A 20573-nucleotide genomic window follows, 5' to 3' on the forward strand; every position below is an offset into this window, starting at 1 on the left:
CAGGTGTATCCCAGTGTGCACGTTGGCCCAGTTAAGTAAGCTAACTTCTCGGTGGGTTCCGATGGGATGGGAGTGTGAAGGTGGCAGAGTGCTAAATTAGAGGAGGAGTAAGGCTTTGAAAGGACAGAGTGTCCTCTGTCCAATCACATCATCCCCCCCGCCCCCCACTCTGTTTTAGCTTCAGGGATATTCCTTTTTACAGGACACATTCTTTTTTTTCTACCTCTCAGTTAGGTACTATATCACTGAATTACTTACTAGAATTACTTACTAGGACCATTTGAAAAGTTTTATGGAACCAGCAGAATATTTTCATTAAATTCGAGAAGCAATTTCCAACTGTGCTGTGTTCAACAATTGGGGATGTTTTCTCCCCTGAGTTATAGCAGACTGGAAAGAAGCTGATTTTTATCAAAAGATTTTTGCTTTTACTAAAAGAGTTAATTAAAGAGCTACCTTAAAAAAAAAGATAGAACGAGATTTATAAACCCTATTAATTAGCTAAAAAAGCAGATTATCTCTTAAAGAAAACTGCAGCATCCAAGGTGATTTACTCACCACATCTAATTAGAAAAAAAATAAATCACTGTTTTTTTAGAACCTAAAGTATAATCGGGAAAAAGTAACCCATTTAATGGGACATTGTCATCCTTAAACTTGTCATTTTTGGTTAATAGCCAAGGAAGCAGCTTTTATTTAAGTATACCATGAAAAGGGATGTTGTAAAACTCTAGGCAACTTGACAAATTTTTTTCCTGTTCTTTCCTTTGCCTTAATGTAGGTTGCAGGATGAGATCAGCTTGTTTGATTTATCTTTGGTGATGGTTCTTTCAGGGATCGGCATTGCTGTCTAATTAAAAAATATATTGTACCTCCTTCCATAAGCTCTAAGAGTTCGGAAACTTTTTACAAGAAAATCACAGTAATTTTCTTATGGAGCAATCACACATGTGTGTTTTTCCTTTTAGGTTCAAGAATTGACGAAGGAATGGACAAATAAGTGGAATGAAACCCAAAATATTTTGAAAGTAAGGACTGTAATAAGGTGCCTTAATCTTACTATCTTGGCTTAAATAGGTAACAGTTTTTTTCTTTCTTTCTCAAATATGGCTATTATGTGCTTTGCTTAAGGTAAGATCAGTGACTTCGGGGATTGGGGTTCTGGTTTGATTTCGAAGTGAAAATGTAGCTATGAGACATTAAAGCTCTGTGTGTTTTAACATGTAGAGGGGATGCTGTTTCCCCTTGTTGCTGTTTTTCCGTTTTTGACTCAGCACATATTAAACTCACCTTAATATTCAAGGGCATCCTTAATTTTCAAGGCATCCTTCCTGCCTTTGTTAAACCCAATGTAAAAGCGATATGTTAGGTGAGAAAAAAAAAATACGCTCCTTGGCAATATTGTAGAATATGCATGCATTAACATGGCTAGATTTCAGAAATTTCTGATCTAGTAATTTCCTATTGGAGTTTTGACCTATGTGTCTCAAGGGCTAGATAGAGATGGTCTGCCGGTTTGGCGAGGCTCCTCCTGAAAGGTGTCACCAGTGGCCTCTAGTTTTCGTCCTCAAAATGCTTCAAAATACGTCTTTCTTCATGTTCCCAGCTTTTGCTGGGTTGGCAGGAAACCTGAGTCATCTGTTGAGGGTCAGCCATGCCAGGTTTGAGGTTCAGACCTGAATATAAGCTTTGATAGTGTCTGACTTCACCTACGAGAGAAAGTGATTCAGAGACCACAGAATCCTGGGTTTGTTTTTGGGCCGGTTCGGGCAAAGCTTCCCAAAGGAGCGAAGTCTCCTCTACCATTGGCAAGGCTGGATAGATGAAGTTTAGCTGCACATCTGGGCAGAGGCCTAACTTGGATCCCCTGTACCTGAAAACAGGGCACCCACTTAACTGTGTCACGGGGGCAAGCTCTTGAAGGGCCTGGCTTAGCCAGTTAGTTCTGTGTCTCACCCCTGAGAGGGATCTGCAGCATATTGTGTTCAGTTCTCCATGTGCCATTTAGGTGGCTTGGCCCGCTCTGGGGCTGGAAGAGACTGTGTCTCGTGAGGTGGGTGGGTTGTGATGGTCTGAGAGATGATACTTCCGGTTACAGAAAGCACTGCCCTGAGTGAGGGTTTCTGAGTCCAGACATTCTTTTCTCCCCTCCTGGTTCTGGTCATAGGGTCGTATTATCTTGAGGTACTTCCTCAGCGTTTCCTGTGGGAGAGATTTTTGTGCAGGAAACGGAGCCAGGAACTCACTCGCATTTCGGGGTAGTCAGGTGTGGAGTGAAACACCCCCCAAGACGTGGGTAGTTTTCATCCTGCAGCAGCATCATCTCTCAGAAGCAGTGCCGCCGTCCCTGCCTCTGAGGCCCACGTCGTTTGACCTTTCATGGCACAATGTGCACTTTCCTCAGCAAATTTGCAGAGAGAGGGTGGAAATCTGTTCCATTTACGAAAGAGAGAAACCGAATAGTTAGCTCTGAAAATCACTGCGTGTAATGCTAGTCAGCACAGGCGGCAGTGCCAGTACATGGAAGACTCAGCCTCGGCCTTCTGCTGTGCACTCCTGGTCCCTGGAGGTGCGGTTTCGTAACCGCTCCGCAGAGGGATCCGTCCTGAGAGCCGCCATGATGAACCCGTCAGCTGCTTTGTTCCGCTTTTCCTCCGACGGTGATTCTGGGCCCTGAAGCTAAGTCGTCCTGCAGGTCCATTATTCATAAACTTTTTTATTTTTTGTTTTTAAAATAACTTTTAAGATGCAAAGAGTGGAAATGTGATGTGTGCTAGGTATTAAAGGTTATGAGAAAGGCTAATGATATTTCACATTTTTCCATCTCTCTCTCTTTTTTTTTTTTTTACATTTTTCCATCTCTTGCTCTTGCAAGCCCATTTTGGATTTCTCTACTGGTATTTGTGTTTTAAATCTGTAGTCGTTTGATATTTTAAGGGTTGTCTTCCTCTCTTATTGGAAGACAGTACCTGCGGCCTGAAGTAAAAAAACCCAAAAAAACAAAAAAGAAGGCAGCTACTCAAATGCTGTTTTTGAAAACATTTTTTGGAAATTGATGAGGAAAGGGATTGTTATCTGATGAGTTTGTATCTGTGTAGTTTATGAAATCCTTTCTCATGTTTCTTTTGTCAGACTGTTCCCTCAGTCAGCTTTTGCTCCAATAATGCTGTATAGAATCCACTCCAACCCAGTGGCTTAAAACAGCAGTTCCCCTCATGCATGTATAGATTGGCTGGGGGTTGGCTGGATGAGCCTGGCTTGGCTGGGCTCAGGTCCAGGCTGTGGGTGGGTTCCAGGTCTGCTCCACATGTCTCTCATCCTCTTGGACCAGCTGTTGCCTGGGGCATGCTCTCTCATGGTCTTGGCCAAGGTACAAACAGGCAGGCCTAGTTGTGCAAGCACATTTCAAGCTTCTGTTTGCACCGTGCCTGCTAACATCACGTTGACCAAAGCAGGACACTTGGCTGAGCTGAAAATCAAGGGGGAAAGAAGTATACTTCTTTCACAATAAGGTGATGCCAAGGGTGTAAATGTACAACCCTCTTTGAGATCAGTGGTTTAATTTACACATGCCCATGCTAAAATGTGAGTCTTCAAATTCTGGGAACTTGCTCTTCTAGAGATTTGCACATTTTATAGGGACTGGCCCAATGAACCATTAAGTTCCCAGGATTATGTTCATGGTCAGGACCCAGTTGTTGACTCTGCCTGTTTGCCAGTTACTGTCCTTTTCAGGTCCCAAATTCTGGCCTTTTCAAGCCCCAAATTCTGAACATGCAAGGAGAGACCTTTGGGGAAAAAAAATGAAGAGATTTAAAATATCCAGGGGATTGAAGGGAGAGGCAAGGGCTGTTTCGGTGTTTGTTGGCACCATGAGTGCCTGCCTTGTTACTTTTTCTTGTCCAAGTGTATCGGTGAGTCGTTTCAGAGGACACACATGGGTAATGTTTTAAGAGAGGACTAAGGAGAGGAGCATAACCCATCTTCTCAGTCATCAGAACGATGATCTTTGTCGGTGTCGAGCCACCTGTGCTGTATGCTTGTATCTCTTCCTTCAGTTATGAGACCCGGGATTAGTCTACCAGCATACATGACACAGAGTTGCTTCAGGAATATATGGGAGCCCCCTCTCATGTAGGGGTAGGAGTCTCCCTTCATGGCAGAATTACGCTTGGGAAGTCCCTTCATTTCCCTGGAAGTCACTAGATCTTGAGCTCCTGGATGCTCACAAGCCAAGAAATAACTTTGTTCCCTTTTATTTTATTTTATTTTATTTTATTTATTTATTTATTTATTTATTTATTTATTTATTTATTTAACAGAGATAGACAGCCAGCGAGAGAGGGAACACAAGCAGGGGGAGTGGGAGAGGAAGAAGCAGGCTCCCAGCAGAGGAGACCGATGTGGGACTCGATCCTGGAACGCCGGGATCACGCCCTGAGCCGAAGGCAGACGCCTAACAACTGTGCTACCCAGGCGTCCCTGTTCCCTTCTTTTAATTTGGTCGGTGGCTTCCCTTGCTCTGGATGCGTGATCCAAGGTCCTCTTGAGTCGGGGTGGAGGGAGAGTGGAAGGCTGTTGGCCAGATTCATGCTCTGACAAAGGGTGATGGCTGTTTACAGCCAGGCTGGTGGCACCGTGGTGACAATGACAGAGCCTTAGGCTTTGATCTGTGGAATTTGGATCTCAGGCTTCCATTCTCTTTCTGACTCACTGGGTCATGACACCCACAACTGTCACATACCCTGGTTCCTAGCATGGAAATCAGGGTGGATGGCAACCTCTACTCTAGATCCAAGTTAATAGGCTAAGACATAATACAGTGCTTGGAGGTATTTTGAAAGTGGCCAATGAAGGTGCAAAGTATGTTAATCTTAAGGAGGCCGTTCTTGGGCAGTTAGGCAACGAGAGTTTTAATTATTGTCCATGATGTACTCCGTATATCCACTCTCTTGCCCCTTAACCTTATTTTCATTAATCTTCATTTTCTGGAAATTAAACTTCAGACTCCCAGAGGCAGCGGTCTCCTCTGTTCCCTGTTTACTTTGACAATTCTCCCTGCCCCAGGACCCCTGGGGATCCCACCCGTGCTGCCAGAAGTCCTGCTGGTCCCAGCACATACCTGTGCCTTGGGTCTCTGAGTGTTTCTTGGCCTCTGCCTGCATTGTTCCACTATTCCAGATGCTTCCTTCCCCTTTGTAGTCCATGTGGAAGCACTCTCTCTGGTCACACTTCGCCCCCACTTCCCAGCTGGAATGATTTTGTTCTCCTTGGGCCTTTATAACATTTGGTTGTACCTCTGTCACAGCCTCCATCATAATCTGAGGTTTGGTGGCCTTGATATGTCCCTCTGAATAGGAGCAGGGTCTGGGCAAGAACTGTCTCTATCATCCTATGAGCCACCTTCTAGAACTCTGCTTCTCATAGGATAGGCATGCAGCGAAAACTTAACTGCATTAAAGTAATATCAAGAAACAAAAACCAGGACCTTTATATGAATCTGCTAGGGTGGTTATATGAAATATAACAGACTGGGGGACTTAAACAGCAGAAATTTATTTTCTTGCAGTTCTGGAAACTAGAAGTCCAAGACCAAGGTGTTGGCAGGGTTGGTTTCTCCTGAGGCTTCTCTCCTTGGCATGTGATTGGCTCCCTTCTCTCTGTGTCCTCACATGGCCTTTTCTCAGTGTGCCTGCACTGCTGGTCGCCCTCTGTATCCTCATTGCCTCTTTTTATAAGGACATTGGGCAGACTGTACCCTAACTGCTTCATTTTAGTGTAATTACTAGGTTCTGGGGAGTGGGACTTCAACAGCTGAATTTGAGGGGGATACAGTTCAGCCCATAACGACCTGGAAGCATACAGATCTGATGGTGCGGTGGGAGAAGTAACACGGAGTGTTGTGCAGGTGGTGGTCTTGTCCTTCCTCTGCCTTCCGGCATTTGTTTCTCATTCTTCTTCGAGAGGCTTATATGTGAGTGTGTGTTTTATTCCTGGAAGGAATGTGGGTGGCTGCGTTCCTTTAGATTATGGTTCGTCCTTCACTTGGACCAGTCAGATACTTGCCATTCAGTGTGTGGCTCCAGGACCAGCAGCATCACTGTCACCTGCGAGCTGCAGATGTGCTCAGTCAGAATCTAAGATGCCTGGGTCTGCACCATAATGTTTGAGGAAGGGTGGAACAGTCTTGGGCTCCTTTGCTCTCAAATCTCCTCCCCCTTCTCTGGCTCTGCCTTGGGTTATGGGGGACGGACCCCCGGGGGCTGCCCTTCCTCGGGCTCCTGTGGGACTCCCCACGAGATTGGAGCAAGAGAGCAGACCTTGTGCTCCAACTTCTTGTGGCATCCACACGGCCCCTCCCGGGTGCCATTCTGCCTGGTGACACAGCCCTGGCCTCATGCCTGTGTCCCTCCTGTCCACGAGTGATGCCGGTTCCTGCTGTCAGTTTGTGGGTGGCCTCACCATCCTCAATGGCTTTCAAGCTCCTCCTTCAGCCAAGTAACCAGTTCCTTGTTTTAAAGCCCCTGGGATGTAAGCCCTGAAGTAGTTTCTTTGTCATGGTTCGACCTGGTCTGGTACCAGAGTCCCACGTCCCGGGCTCTTGCCATGCTCCTGAGCGTCTGTATTGACTCCTCTTCTCTTTCTGATCTCTCTGGTCTCTTAGAATGCTGCCCCGACATGTTTTTCATCCTGGCTGGATTTGTGTTAAACGGAGATAACTCTCTTGGGTCTTGGAACTTAACATTGTGATAAATCCAGCATCCATAAGCCTTGGGATCGGTGCATTCCTGAGGCCGTGGTATGGGTTCCCCTTTTGCATAGCTTCGCTATTGGGCCGACTGCTCAGTGTTTGTAGTGGTTTATAAAGTGACTACTTAATACCCCTCCTGTGTGCCTTTTGGCTTGGCTTTTTATAAATCCCGTATGTTTTACTGCTGATGAATTTTTTCAAGTAACAAGTCCACAAATGCTTTGTCCATTCCCACTTTCTCCCCCCCCCCCCCCCCTTTACATACCTCTGTGGTTTGTCTGCTCAGGACACATTTTGGTTTCTCTCTTCTTGCATTTCATAAACAAATGAAAAAAATGCTCAAAGATATGTTATCTGACTTCCAAAAATCTCCTTGAGTTCTGTGCTTCAAAATAAATCACAGTCAGCTTGGACTGCAGCATAAAGCACTCGAGTGTCTGACAGATGGTGTGGCAGAAGGGAGCTCTGACTCTGGGCGCGAGCTGTCCAGAGCCCAACCGCAAAGTGCTGCCTGCAGCCCTGAGAGCTCTCTCTATTTGAATCCCTCCAGCACTGGCTACTCTTCCCACTTTTTAATAAATAGGGTCTCCTCCTTCCTGAAAACATATCCTTTGATTACTCGGGGTCTGACTTGCTTTTGTGTTTTCATTGTCCCGCGTAGGACATCTGACTGTGACTTGGCACAAGGGTGGGTTGGGGAGGAAGCAGGCTGCCCAGACACAGAGGCTGCAACTGGAGACACTTGCCCTTGAAAAGTGGGCTAGTTGTGTAAGTCGAATGAAAGTTGTTGTTTTTTCAGACATTAATTAAACAGAATTTTTTGTTCTTGCATACAGTAAGCAATGTTTGTTGAATTTGGGGGATGGAGCATATTTGAATCTATGTGATAGCGGGATCCTAATGCAGATGCTTTAAGTTTAAATCGTGCTGGTGTCTTAATATTCCATCTCCGGGGAAGAGAAGAGGCAGGACACGACAGGCCCGTGGCAGAGCCGGGTAGCACTTTGACGGAAGAAAGTGTCTTACTCTTTCAGAATGTTTTGACTAATAGGAAGTAGAGTAAAATGAAATTGGAATACTTTCTTGGCTTAAGACTTTCTGAGCTTAAATTTTGTAGATAGGCTTACTTTAAACCAACTGATTTCTGTTTTATGATAGAATCAGTCAACTGAACGTTTGTCTCTGGAAGATTATGGCAACCTAGAAAAGATTTTTTTTCCCCCTGGGCTCCATTTCATGGAGCAGACGTGTGTTAGGGGATATAATGGGTTTGGAAACAGCACTAATAACTGGGGCAGTTGCTCAGCAGATTGTGGTGGGCCTTTGGCTTCCTCCTGCCCAGGGCACTGAATCCTTTGGTTTCTAGAAAACCCACAAAGAAATCACGGGAAAGATGATGCTTTTTGTGGCCTTTGTCTCCTTTAGATGCAGTTAATCTTGACCTCCTCTTGGTATGAGAATTGAACCGGGGGTAACTTTAGGATAGAATTTTGTTTATGGACATCGATTTTGCCCAGATTTTGGATTAAGAAGGTGCCATCTCTGTAAACCATGGGTCACCTGCCTTATTAGCAACTGTTTGAGCATTTGATGGTTCAAAATTCTGACCTCACACAGTTTCACGTATTGTTTATAGCTTGTAGTAGCATCTGAAAATATTATAGCTTGTAGTAGCATCTGAAAATTCAGAGTGTTGTCTCTAGGGCTCATTTGGCTACATGAAGACACTACACTGAATTTCCAAGTGTTCATCCATGCAGAGATTGGCTGTGGAGGGAGTTTTAGAAGTCAGTGCTCTTTCCCCTTTGGTTTTCCTTGTGAAAAGAGAGTCATTCTAGCCTAGCACCTGCTTTTTAGTGCTGTCCATGTGCAGGTCATGCCTTTACGATCTCAGTAACTGCCATGTGAGTTTCATTTTTGTAAGTTTTGAAAACTTCATTTTCAAACTTTTGAAAGCTTTTCAGTAAAGAAGGTATAAAAGGTGGCGAGCGTTTTTTTGACATACCAATATTCTAATAAACTAGCATTGCTGCTTATGCCGATAAAGAAATTCTTAGTGTGACTGTGAATTTAAAAATATTCTCCCTGTAATGCCCAGCTTGACTCATTTTCTCTCTTCTGTCCATCTACCCACCACCCGTTCATCTCTCCATCCATTCCTGTCCTCTCTCTCCTTCCCTCATTCATTAAACATATGTTTATTGAGAGCATCTTATGTGTTAGACATAGTTCTAGGCACTGGGTATAACCAATGAACAAAGCAGAAATCCTTGCCCTCATGGAGATTATTACATCCTAGTGCTAGAAGACTTTTCCCCCCAGTCGGCATTCTTTTGTAAAGCTCCCATAACCTGTCTTCTCCTTTTAAAAATAGATTCGTTGGGGCGCCTGGGTAGCTTAGTTGGTTAAACATCTGACTCTTGGTTTCGGTGCAAGTTGTAGGATTGAGCCCCACATCAGGCTCTGTGCTCAGTGCAGAGTCTGCTTTAGATTCTCTCTCCCTCTCACTCACTCACATACGTATATACATACATACCTTAAAAAAAATAGATTTGTTAACAATATAATCTACTCCTCTGATGTGTGATGTTTGAGGCCTCAGATTATGTAAACTACATGTCTTACTTTTTCAGTTCTAGTGTTTTATTAAGGTTACTTAAAAAGATAATTTATGCTAAATGTATTAATATATCTGTCTCTATTTATAGTGCTTTGAAAGGCCCAGAAACATAGAAAACTTTTTTTTTTTTTTTTTTTTTTAAGAGAGAGCACATGTTGGGGAAGGGGGAGAGGGAGAGAGAATCTTAAGCAGGCTTCGCACCCAGCAAATGAGCCCAACACAGGACTTGATCTCACAACCCTCAGATCATGACCTGAGCTGAAATCAAGATTTGGGTGCTTAACCAACTGAGCCACCTGGGTGCCCCGCATAGAAAGCATTTTTGAAATTGATATGCATTAGGATATGGACTCCGTGAGAATATAGTTTCTGTTTTGTTTGCTGCTGAGCAGGTCTGAACACTGAATAAATGGAAGGCTAGAAAGGCCCCACGTGGGGATATGTTACTAGAAAAGTTGTTTATGAATGAGTTCATCAATGTATGCTCATCATTCCTTCTGTTAGGTTATAAACGCCTCAAGGTCAGGGAACATGTTCATTTTTGTATCATAATTTCTAGTGCTTTATACACTATTTCTTTATAACTAGGAAGTGTTTGGCGAACAGTGGTTGAACTCAATCAACTGTGTTCTCCCATTTCTGAGAACGTTTTAGGACAAGTTCAAGGACTTTTGCTGCATAGCAGTCTTCCCTAAAACCTAGTGGCTTTTAACAGACTTAATATTTTCCATGATTTTGTGGTACAGGCTGGCTCAGTGGATTCCCAGGATGGTCCAGAAAGGCTTCACTCACATGGCCGGTGGTTGGCTCCGTCTCACCCATGGATGATCTGGCCTTGTTTCTCTCATCCTCGGGCTTGTTATGGTGGTCTTGAGGGGTGCTGAGCCCCAGTGTCAAAGCATTTTTCAAACCTTCATTTGTACTTCATTTGGTAATGTCTCTTTGGCCAAAGCTACTCATGTGGCTAAAACCAGGGTTCGGTGTGAGGGAATTACCCAACGACGTGGGTTCGGGGTGAGCAGTGCTTCCTTCCATTTTTGCAAAAAACCTGACCACAAGCGTCTTTTTTCTCTGTTCTACTTGTCCCCTTGCCTTAGCAACCAGCCCCAGTGATTTGCAACTGTGTTTTTATGGGTGAACATGTATTCCTATTTTTCTGCAGAGGACGGTATGGAGAAGAGAGAGGATTTGCGATGGGGGTTGCAGTCGAGATGAATTGAGAGAGCATTATAAGAACTTACTTGTCTCCCCCACGCTAATCTGCAGACTTATGTGATTTCGTGTCTGTTTGAACAAAAGTCACCTACCAAGCCGTCATGTGCCAAGCCCTTTATCTTTTTTAGTGCATTCACATGTACTGTCTCATTGGCTCTTTCTTGATCTGAAGCAAGAGAAAAAAGATGTGATTGCACTTGACATAGTATGAAGTTGTTAATTTGTCAGCCTCTCATGAAAGTTAGACTCTGGCTGTTAATTTCCATCAAACTGTGTGTTCTCCCTTTTTCAAAGTTCTGCTCTTGCAACTGTTTTTTAAGATGAAGGGCAGAGTAATAAAGTTCATTGTTCTCTGAAACTGGGACTCGATAATTAATGGGGGGGGACCATTGTCAACGCAACCGCATTGGAGGTTGACTGAAGAACTTGGCAGGGTCAGAAGCTAAGAGAGCGATTCCCAGGGCCGGCTCTGATGTTGTTAATAATGCCAAAGCTACCATATTTTCCATGGGCAGTTTTCATCTTGAAGGAACTGCCCGTAAATAAAGGCAATGCAAGTATATGTTGGTTCTTACTTTTGAATAACGTTTCTGGAGCAAAAGGCTCAGAAATAAGTCACATGCACCCTGTTAAATGTTGGAACCATGCAATAAATTATTTTGAATACATAGGGGATTTTCCTTCTGATCTTTTGCAGCGAGGCATGTGCGCTGACGGGCTCTTACTGCATATTTATTGCCACGGTTAGGGAGGGAAAGATTGCCCGGTCGTGTGAAAGCGTGCTTTACGTGCACCTGAACTCAGGGTGTGTTCAAGTGTAGGAACTTGGTTTTGTAGGCAGGGGGCTTAAAAAGCGACCATTTCATGGTACAGAGCAGTTTATTGTTCATGTCACCTGGGAGCACATCTGACTCACCTTGGATGAGTTCTAGCCGTTGTGAGTTTGGGGAGGAGTGTGTGCTGGGGAGGGGAAGGGGATGGGTATGGAGTGAGGAGATGGCTCGCAGCCTGCCTCACCTACAGACTTTTGCCTGTGCACTGTTCTGACCTGGGTCATGTTGACCTCTCCGATTCCCAGAACCTCACTGAGATGCAGACCATAATCGTACCTGTCACGTAAGGTGACAAATGAACTTATGGGATGTTTAGAGTGGCGTCCAGCACATAGTTAGTAGTGTAAGCATTACAGTAATGTTAACCATTTTTTATTTGTTTGGTTTTCTGGGAATCCATCCTCTTATATGTAAAACTGCTAGTAATTGAGGTCCTCCCAACTGGGCAGAAAAAAAAAATTACGTATACGGAAGCTTTCAAAAGTATACAGTTTTCTGCGGTTACGGTGTGGCATCACTTCTAAGACATTTTATGGTGTAGCATTTTATGTTTGTTTATTTCAAGTAATAGAAAATCCAATTCCAAATGTGCTTAAATGGTAAAGGGGTTTATTAGCTCACAGAAGAGTAATTGTCTGGAGGTAGCATGGGATTTAAGCATGGTTTGATCAGGGCACTGGCTGTGGTTCTCTGGGATTGTTCTTGCTTTTGCCTTTTTGTTGTAATGACTTCCTCCTCATGCATTCTGCTCTTGGAATGGCACAGCAATACTGGCAATTACAGCTTTCTATCCACCTACCACCATCTAAATTCGAGGTGTCTGGGTTTCAGAGTCCCCAGCAGAATTCTGAGCTTTGCACTGCAAGGTAACATTTCTGAACTAGTCCTGGGGGCCAGGGAGGTACCCTGTGCTGACTGGTCTTGGCTTGCGTTATCTAAGTCAATCACTTTGATAAGGGAATGGATGACCCTGATTGGTTGAGATGAACCAGGGCCCATCTTGGGAGCTGGGGTGAGGTCAAGACACCGCTGCTATGCATGTACACGGGGTAGTGGGTGAGTCTTGGTGACGCCGAGGGTGTAGCTTACTGGGGTGTAAGATATCTTCAGTGCAAACAGGAGATGCAAGGTAGTTGAAACATTTATTTATTTCTTAAAAGAAAATTTCTGAATATGACTCAGAAGTCCTATATTCAGCTGGAAAATTATGTGAAAGGCTAGCTGAATATCTGTGCTGTGGTGTGAAGATTTCATATGAGAGAAACTGCTCTTTTTTGGTGTTAGAATAGAAAAATGGCACACAACGAATTCCATGTATTTAAAACCCATTTTCCTCTTCTCCCTTAGATTGATTATGTTATTTAAACTGAGCCCTCAATGTGGGTGTGTTCTCTTCTCCAGCTTTTCATATGTAGCGTTGAATTTAGCTTAATTTCCAATTGACCCCTTTAGCTTGATGTTTCCCAGCCCAGTCTACCTAGCAACAGTTACTATGAGCAGGGAGCTGGCATTGCCCTCCATCTGTAACACAACAGCGGGTTTTAAGAGATTAATTTTCCTTAGCATCCTGCTTGATTTTGCCTTTGCATTATTTAAAGATGACAGCAGTTTCTCTTAACTCCAGGCGGCAGAATGATGGTTTTTTAGCAAACGTGGTGGTTTTAAGATGTATGTATCCGTAAGACAGTATAATTAGCAAGTGGGCATCTTCTGAACAAGAAATATGGACCGAGGCGGCATGTGGATATTTATTACCAGGATATTCTGTTACTTGCAAGGGAGGGGGGATGGCTTGACGTTTCTAATATCTCATGTACTGCTCTATAGCACCAGCTTTGCCAACTAAATACAGCTTTCCCGAGCAAGTTGTCTATGTCTCCTAGGTGAGAGGAGTTAATTTCCAGTAGTTGCAATTTCCCCTTGAAAGAATGTAACAACGCAGGCCTCACTGAAGATGGTCATTTTCCTCTGGATCCAGGACACTCTACATTAATGTGTTTTATGTAAGCCTTTCTCATCCTTGCCCTTAAAGTAAAAATTACAGTGGCATTCTTAGCAGATTGGACTGAAATCAGCGACAGAACTTGCTACAACACTTCTTTAAGTAGCAAAGTCCAGTGTCTCATCCAAAGCAACTTAAATGTCAGTTACTCTGCATGTCTCAGAAGTTGTTTTTCCACGCACAAGTCGTTGCCACCCAGAATCACTGTCAGACCTTTTTTAAAGACCATCTTGTGGGTTCTCCAGACTCAAGGAAGGAGAACTGCTGGAGGTGGCACCCCCAGATCTCTACTCTGAACCGGTGCCCTGTGTCCCGTCACAAGAGGAGGGACCCCCAGCCCTGAAGCATGTGGCAGATCATCCCTTACAGCGCGTCTTGACGTGGTTATTGCGCGGACGTAGGCGCCCGGAGAGAAATGGCACACACAGCTTCCGGCGGTGTTCTGTGGGCACTCACGCAAGCATTTGGAGCCCTGGGTGATGCCATTTGAAAAGAAATTTCAACTGAATAGTTGATTTTGTGTGTGTGTGTGTGTGTGTGTGTGTTAAAATAGAGTGATTTATTCACAGGACCTTTGGAAAAGAACTATGGGTATTTACTTTTTTAATGACAGTTCAGCATACACAAAGTGTGCAAATCTGAAGTGTGCAGCTCAGTGAACGTATGTAAAAAAGTGCCCATCTGAAGTGGGCAGCTCATGCATTTTGCTCTGTGTGTCCACGCATGTAACCCACACCCAGATCAAGGTAGAGGATACTTCCTACTCCCCAGAGGCTCCCTCTTACCCCTCCCCGGTCAGTTACTTCCTGTCTCCCTCTCACTGAGGCAGCCGCTCCAGCGACATCTGTCACATAGGTAAGGTGTGCCTGTTGTCGAGCTTCCTACGAATGGAATCATGCAGTGTATTGTTTCTGTTTCTGGCTTCTTTTGTGCAGCCTGTTGTCTGTGTAAGATTCATCCGTGCTGGGTTTAGCAGTAGTTTCTTCTTTATTATGAGACTCGACCACACTCATTTTGCCCATTCTCCTGTTGATTATCTTTGTTTTGGGTTATCTCCCATCTTTTGTTATGACAAATAGTGCTTCTGTGAACATTCTTGAACCTGTTTTGTCTGGTGCATGCTTTCACTGGGCCCTCTTTTTTCTGGCTCTCATTTAGGTAAGAGTTTGGCCCCCATTTGCCTTTCTCTGGTATATGTCTGCCCACTCTTTAAGACCAGAGAATCTTCGATCCAAACCTCCGCTGTTCCTCACACAGCTGGCTCTCAGCCTGGGCAAGGCCAAGGGAGCCAGGCAAGACCCCGGCCCCAGCGGATCAGGTCTGGAGCCAGCAGGAGCAAAACCATTCATCCACAAACAGCAGATGTTTGCTTTCAGTCAGTGTGGGTTCCTCATGTAATGTTTTTTTCTGTTTTCATCTGGATCTAGTTTAATTGGGTGATTAACAAATCACTTCTGATTTCTATAGATTTGTGGAAAGATAATTTTGAAGGTTTTTAATATATTCTGGATTTTTTTCCCCCCTAAGTCTTTTTGCACAGCTAGATACTTAATAATTTGTGTGCTGTGAAGCTGTTAAGGACTGTCTGGTTTTCCTTTGGTAGATTCTGAGGTCCAGAGGGTAGAGACCTGTTTTAATTGTATTCGGACCCGTACTGTGCCACACCCAAATTGCTTTGCATCTGCAATTTAATATTAAGAAGAACAATAGTAGCTGATATTTACTGCACACTTGACTATGTGTTAGGTGTTATTCTAAGTCAGTAATGTTTAACAGAAATGTCATGCAAACTAGGGATGTACTATATGGTGACTAACATAATATAATAAAAAAATATTAATAAGAAAAAAAGAAATGTAATGCAAGCCACATAGTAGGGATTTAAAATTTTCTAATAGCAACATTAAAAAAATAAAAAGATGTAGCTGAAATTAATTTTAACACTGTACCGTATTTAAACTATTATATAAAAAATGACCACTTTGACTATAATCAATATAAAAATGATTACCGAAGTATTTCATACTTTTTTAATGAGTCCTTGACATGCATGAATTTTACATTTACAGTGTATCTCAATTCAGATGCTGAATTTGTCTGAGATACACCTGATCAGTGTTTCGATTTCATAAAATTTACAGTTGAAAAGTAGATTCTCATATTAACTCTATTCCAAACATATTTAAAAGTTTTCCAGTAAATCAACTGAGTGTAGTTTAAAAATTTAAACCAATAAATTAAATAAAAATGAGAAGTTCTGTGTTCCCACTGCATTAGCCACATTTCAAGTGTTCAGTAGACACGTGCATGCCGCAGTTGTAAATGTCATGTGTATTAATTTGTGCCGTTCAGCGGCCTCGTTCTGGTGGCATATTATTATTATTATTATTTTTTCAGTTTACAGACAAGAAAACTGAGGCCTAGAGGGTGCACAGTTAAGAGGAAGAGGTCAGAATTTGAATGCTGTCTTGAGGTCTGGGCTCATGACTCCGCTGTACTGCCGGGTTCTGGACTGTTTGAACCTGACCCTCAGTTCTTTCCACATTCACACACATTGGCTTTTGTTTTAGCCTTCCCTAACCCTTGTCTTTTTTGCTTTTTCATATTATAAAGAATGATGGAACAAGCGGTCTTAGAATGTGACCCCGTATTTGCTGTGAGTTTGGTTGTTCATCAGTGTTTTAAAAACCAAAATAGATTATGGCCACTGTTTAAGTACCATCTGCTCTGTTATCTCTGTAAATGTCAAGGCAAGATTTGCTTTCCGTGAAATAACGGCTCAGGGTTCCTTCTGTGTTTGGTAATGCTCCTTCTTTAATAAAGATTCTGATTTTTTTTATTTCCGCCAAGGTTGGGCTTACTTATCTCCTTTGCCTTGGCCCCTTTCTAAAGTCTTTTTCTCTAGTAGAGAGACATGGTTATTTTCCTAGGTATCTGTATTTTTTTTTTGTCCTTTGTGTTACAGTTGACCCTCGAGAGGGGTTGGGGTGCTGACCTCCTGCACAGTCAAAAAGGCACGTGTAACTTTGACTCCCCCAAAACTTAACCGCTCATAGCTTACTGTTGACTGGAAGCCTTGCTGATTTCATGAACAGTCGATTAACACATATTTTGTTTTAATTTTTATAGAATGTATTTTTACAATAAAGTAAGCTAGAGAAAAGAAAATGTTACCAGAAATAAGAGAAAATACCTTTACAGTATTGTACTGTAGTTATTGAAAAAAATCTGCATATAAGTGGACCCACACAGTTTAAGTTTGTGTTGTTCAAGAGTCTATTGTATTGCTATTTTGAGTGCTGCAACAGAAGGCAAGCATTGTGGTGGTAAGGCGATAATGTGCTGTATCTCATCCTCAGGGGGTATGTTCCAGATTCCTCTAAGATTGCATTCTCTTCCTCTCTCCGGGAGGTCCCCGTTCTCTTCTCTGTGGATCTGGTGTGCTTCCCATCACCTTTTCGCTGCTTATCTCATTTGAATGAAAAGGACAAAGGCCTTGTTCTTTTTTGAGTTCTTTCCCATTCTGGGTGGCCCCATAATTCAGGCTTTTGAAATATCTTGACTATTTTATAATTATTGAAGTCTTTTGAACTGAGACGACCTGGTTTTTTACACCCGGATTTATCCCTGACTAATAGTGTGGCTTGGACCAAATATAACCCCTTTCTCTTGGTCTCTTTTTTTTTTTTTTTTTTTTCAATTCTTAATGGAGCGGGCTGGTCTAGATGAGCTCTCAGCTTTATCCTATTAGAGAAGGTCTTGGGTTCTTTCTCCGGAGGCTGCATAGGAATTATCCCTGTGGGCCTTATACCATGGGTGTAGGAATCCTGCCCTGTTTCTCTGCTTCAGGGGTCTTCAGCGAGGGCTTCCTTTCTGTCCCTTGCTGCTGGACTTTCTTGGGAGGTGGGTGGGGACTACTCTTCTTTTTTCAATGTACCCTGGTGGCCTGTCTCAGTGTGGGCATTTATGTATTACATACATAGTATTGTACAGAAGTCTACTGCTTGCTGGATCTTCACAGACAAACATGCCCATATAACCTGCAACCAGGTGAAGAGACAACGTTGTCTGCACCTCAGTGTCCCTGCCATGCCCCCTTCCAGTCACTACTTTCTCCAAGGGAGATGTCTAGCCTGACTTCTGAGAGCATAGCTTTGTGTATCCTGCTTTTAAACTTCATACATATGGAATCCAACAGAATTTTTTTTTTTTTTTTTTTTGTGACTTGGATTCATTTCTCAGCATTATGTTTGTAAGGTCCATCAATAACTTTGCACATAGTTGGATTGATTTTACTTGTTGCATAAGTGTGGCTATGTCACAATTTGTTCATTCTACGCTTTGAATTTGGGTTGTTTCCCGGTTTTGGCTGTTAGGAATGGTACTGCTTTGACCCTTCTCGAACATGTCTTTTGGTGAACGTATGTACATATTTCTGTTGGGTGTATACCTTGGAGTAGAATTGCTAGGTCATTGAGCCAGGTGCATGTTCAGCTTTAGTAGAAATTGAAAATAGGTTTTCAAAGTAGTTGTACCATTTACACTCCCACCCGTATGAGAGGCCCAGTTGCTTTCCCTCCTCACCAACATTTGCAGTTTCTTTCTTTCTTTCTTTTTTTTTTTTCTATTTTAGCCATTTTCATTGGATCCGTCAGACTGTGGTTCTACTGTGCATTTCCTAATGGTATTAAAAAACTTGCCATTATTTTTAATTAGCCTCATTTTCCAAATGACTTCACCTCAGACCTTGTCACCAAGTGAGTTGCCCTGGCGTTGGATGCCCTGGGGCACGGGGTGCTCCTCCAGCTTTCTCCAGCTCGCTTCGCTTTGTGTATGCAGAGACTTGCTACGCAGTCATCTTGGAGAGCTGTCACTTACTCTGTCACCAGTCCTCGCAGATGCCCAGGGGGGACCTTCTGAGATACTGGGGGCATACCAGTGCAGTGATCTGGAGCCAGCCCACATCCGGGGGGGTCCTTGGGATTCAGCTTACCTCATTTCCTCTCTGATTAGTCCAGCGTGACTGCTCATCCTGCTGGCCTCCCCCCTCCCCCCCAGCTGTTGGGAGCTGTAACTGTTATTTTAGCCAGGTCAACGTTCTTTTCTGCCAAGCGAGAGAATAATAACCATAATTATAGCAAAAAATTCCGGGCGCATTTTAAATTAATTGTGTCTCCTCATCTTAGAAACCTTCTTCAATGAACATTCCCAGTAAACTAGGTAAAGACCTCAGCTTACTCTGGTGGCAGTATTTCGCTTAATCGGAATATTCATGACTATCCTGGTTTAGCAACAAAGCCCACTTAAATTACATTGATTTCTGAAGATCTTTATTAAAAGGCTGTAGACAGTACTTACGGATGAGAAAGTGCAAGGGCACAGTAGATGGAATTTAATGTGTCTTTGATCTAGGTCTGGAGTTATCATCTAAACATCTTAAAGAAATCTTTTATGTTCCACACCGATTTCTGTTCAGATCTCCTTTCTTTCCCTATGGCGCTTTCTTCCTCAAAGTGCTGTGTCATTGTGTATGGTTTAGGTAATTAAAAAAAAAGTGCTGAAAGACATCTTAAAGATCGTCTTGTTCACAGAACACGGGATGTTAGAACAAGGGGCCCAGGCATGAACCTTGGTGAAACTCTTCCCCAGTCCCAGCCTACTTTTTTTTTTTTTTTAATGGAAATTGAAGCCAAGAGAAATTAAATGACTTGGTCTTAAAGTTCTAGAGGTAGAACCAGGGCTAGCTCCTGTTTTCTTATTCATCATTCAGTGCTCTTTAATTATACTTGACTTATCTTTTAAAATGGCTTCCAGACACCTAGATTCTTAGTACAAAAATGGTACTTTACTTTGATGAAGAGAATATAGCTAGCCTGCATCTTTTTGGATATAATTTTAATATGTAAAATTCGCAGACAAGATTTAGCCAGTGGCGTATTTAAATCAGCAAGCCATTCTATAATGGGCTTCATCTGCATTTAAATTATTCTTCAGAGATTTTGAAAGTTGGTTTTGAGTAAATGGCTTGTATTTATTGTTATATTAAGCCAGACTGCTTTTTGGTTCAGTTTAACAGGAAGTCTTTTAATGTCTGCAGAATCTCCTACCAGTTCAGTCTGCTGTTAGTAAATAAAGATATGTTTGCATTTAAAACAAACAAAAACACTGGAGAACAAAATGATTTCTTTATTTCAGCCAAATAAGTGTATCTTCTCAGTGGGTTAATCTTAGGAGATATTTTAAATTTTGGATTAGAAGGTAATTGACAACTGACAGTTTTAATTAGGAAAAAAGGACATCTATTTTAGAGTTAGACATACTGCATTTTTATAATATGCAATTAATGTGATAATTTGAAAGAAATAGTGTGCCGAGGGTGCATTTCAGTTTCTTACCACTAGATGTCGCTGCAGATAGGAAAAACAAGCTCGCTGCCTGTTTAATTCCAGGGTCCTTGGTAGTGAAGTTGTCTGAGAGGACGTGACAGGCCCTGCTAAGTGGACTTGGGCTTGGTTACTGATTTCTGGATGCCAAGTCTCTGTGAGAGGTAAATTGTGAAGAATTTGGTATAACTCCTGTCTTGTTGCAGCTAACTTGAGAATTGCTGCTGAAAGATGTAAATGTACCTTCACATTTCTGGAGATTCTTTTCTCAGTTTTAAAATAATTTTCCTAAAATTGCTGCAGAAACACAATACCTGGATAATACCTCACAGCTAAGAGCTTTCTTAAATATGGGTATAAGGTGGTCATTTTGATTAGCTTGACACTAGAAAGCTTTCCTTGTCATTTGCTTATATTTGTCACTTAAAAAATTTGTTGCTATGGCATTTCTCCTTTTATCTCACATATTCCTCATTTCCAATCCAGATATGCTTGAGAGAATTAAAATAAATCATTCCTTGTCTTCTCTTTGCATTACCAGTTGTACATTTGATATTTCCTCCCTTGATTTTTGGTAGAGTGCATGCAGAGTCCTCCTCCTTGGTTTCTGCTGGATTGTGAAGCTAAGAACCTTCATAAATATTCAGGTTGAATTTTCTCCTAGCCTTTTCCTTGTTCAATTAATAACGAGTAAGGGTGCAAACTCTGGAACCTGACTACTTGAAATCCAGTCCCAGCTCTGTTGGTTGTTAGAAGTGTGACCTTGGGT

The 20573-nt window shown here is 42.6% G+C and overlaps 1 protein-coding gene across 4 annotated transcripts in view; it reads left to right on the plus strand.

Moving 5' to 3' along the window:
• Positions 1-20573, plus strand: part of KIF16B (kinesin family member 16B) — a 306716-nt gene that overhangs the window by 62371 nt on the left and 223772 nt on the right. For all 4 annotated transcript variants that reach the window (XM_040637964.1, XM_040637962.1, XM_040637963.1 and 1 more), the window contains exon 12: positions 969-1028. In XM_040637964.1, coding sequence (XP_040493898.1) covers positions 969-1028 — 60 coding nt within the window. The remainder of the gene's footprint in view (positions 1-968; positions 1029-20573) is intronic.

This window comes from Ursus maritimus, unplaced genomic scaffold, assembly GCF_017311325.1.
Source record: "Ursus maritimus isolate PB19 unplaced genomic scaffold, ASM1731132v1 scaffold_22, whole genome shotgun sequence".
Classification (NCBI taxonomy): Eukaryota; Metazoa; Chordata; class Mammalia; order Carnivora; family Ursidae; genus Ursus; species Ursus maritimus.